The 1,979-nt window shown below is 40.2% G+C and overlaps 1 protein-coding gene across 2 annotated transcripts in view; it reads right to left on the minus strand.

Annotated features, from left to right (window-relative positions):
• Positions 1-1,979, minus strand: part of GNAL (guanine nucleotide binding protein (G protein), alpha activating activity polypeptide, olfactory type) — a 160,956-nt gene that overhangs the window by 55,199 nt on the left and 103,778 nt on the right. For both annotated transcript variants that reach the window (XM_012649992.1, XM_012649993.1), the window contains one exon: positions 418-515. In XM_012649992.1, the coding sequence (XP_012505446.1) occupies positions 418-515 (98 nt within the window). The remainder of the gene's footprint in view (positions 1-417; positions 516-1,979) is intronic.

The following is a 1,979-nucleotide window of genomic DNA, read 5'->3' on the forward strand; positions in this document are numbered from 1 at the left end:
GATCACATTACTTTAAATAAGAACCTGACTTGATTGCAAATGTTAATATTGTTTTAAAATTGAATTTGGGGGCCTCGGTTCCAAAATTAAAATATAATAATGAATATTTAAGTACATTTTAATCTACAAATATCTCTATAAGTCTATGTAGAAAAAAAGAATGAAGAGAACTGAAAACAACAATCAGGACAAAACGAATGAATCTGTTTCTGGTTTTTCCTTGAAAAACTAATTGCTGTTGGATTTTCAATTTTCCATTTTCTAAACATGTCTCATTTTACGAGATGATTTCTGTAGCAAAATGTTAATTATTTGTTCCTTGCATTCAAGGAACTTGAGAAGGGCAGGGAGGGCGGCGTAACTGTGAGTACAGCACATTCTCCAGAGAGCCTGCACCTCACACAGGAGCCAACTTACTACTGCGCACAGTCGATCAGCTGGTACTCGTTGGACCTCTCGAAGCACGCCTTCACGCCTTCATCGTCCCAAAGTTTTTTCACATGATCAAAGAATTCCTAAAGTTTGAGAGTGACAAATAAGAACACACATATGATATAACCTTTCAAAAAGTTAAAGTAAAAAGAACCTGCAAAAAAATTTTTTTTCAGGTAGCATACAAATTTTCTCTGTGGAAGTTTCTAATAAAACGCACAGATCTTATGTTCAGTTAATGAGAAATGTATGCATGTGTGTTATTACTCAAGTCAAATCGCAAGACAGTCTTATCGTTCCAGAAAGTCCCTCAAAATAAGTAAAAAATTAATACCATACATTAACTATAAATACAACTAACAGCGTAATTATAAAGTTTTTAGTACTCAGTAACTTAACTAGTTGAGCTGCCACCTCAGCAATAAAAAAACACGCATATTATAATTGCAAGTTCAGTCTTAACTATTGTCTTTTAAATTTTCTGTGTGGGCTATGATTAGGAATGGATGTGGTGGGGTAGATGGATTACATTTGGCTCAGATGCATTAGGTACATAAAAAAGGGACCTTTAAAATCACTCTTTGGGGATAAGAATTTATTGGTTTTGTTTTGTTTTGCATTTTAAAAAACTATGAGTTCAGTGTGAACTGTGATTTTTAGTTCACTCAAGAGCCATATGAGGTCACTGTGCTCAGTTACACCCATGATGGCAAGCAGGATCTCCTGAAAGAACACTCTTCATCTTAAGGTAAAAGGTGGATTCATGAATTGGTAATACTGACATTACCCAAAATGAATTAACAGAGCTATGGAAGCAACTGACTACATTAGTTGCTAAACACCCTTCCCATGTCAGCCATCTGCCCCTCCCTGGGACCTCAGGAGTCACCTCTGTCTGCCTTTGATATGCGCGGCAGGTCTTGAGGCTCCGTGGCCTGTACCAGCCTTCACGCTCACCACGGCTGACACACCTCTTAAGAATCAACATAGGTTTTTGGGAGGAAAAAAGTTAAACGATTGGTACTTTTTCTTAAGAGATTCACAATTCTGTACAAGGGTGGATGTGTTGTGAGGCCTGATGCTTACACAATTTGGGGGGCCCTCCTTGGAAAAAACCCCAAATGATAAATACAAAATTAGGTACAAAACCTTGGAAGGATGCCGGGGTGCAGTGGCTCACGCCTGTAGTCCTAGCACTCTGGGAGGCCGAGGCGGGAGAATTGCTTGAGCTCAGGAGTTCGAGACCAGCCTGAGCAAAAGCGAGACCCCGTCTCTACTAAAAATAGAAAAAATCAACTGGGCGTGGTGGGGTGCACCTATAGTCCCAGCTACTCGGGAGGCTGACGCAGGAGGATCACTTGGGTTCAGGAGTTGGAGGTTTCAGGGAGCTGTCATGATGCCACTGCACTCTAGCCTGGGCAACAGAGCGAGACTCTGTCTCAAAAAAAAAAACCACCACCAAAGAAAACCTTGGAAAGGGGAGAGGAAGTGAGGCACCTTGAGCTTAGGTCTTATCAGCCTCTAGTAAATCCAATTCTGATTTTATG

Source organism: Propithecus coquereli, unplaced genomic scaffold (assembly GCF_000956105.1).
Source record: "Propithecus coquereli isolate 6110/MARCELLA unplaced genomic scaffold, Pcoq_1.0 Scaffold308, whole genome shotgun sequence".
In the NCBI taxonomy this organism is placed as follows: Eukaryota; Metazoa; Chordata; class Mammalia; order Primates; family Indriidae; genus Propithecus; species Propithecus coquereli.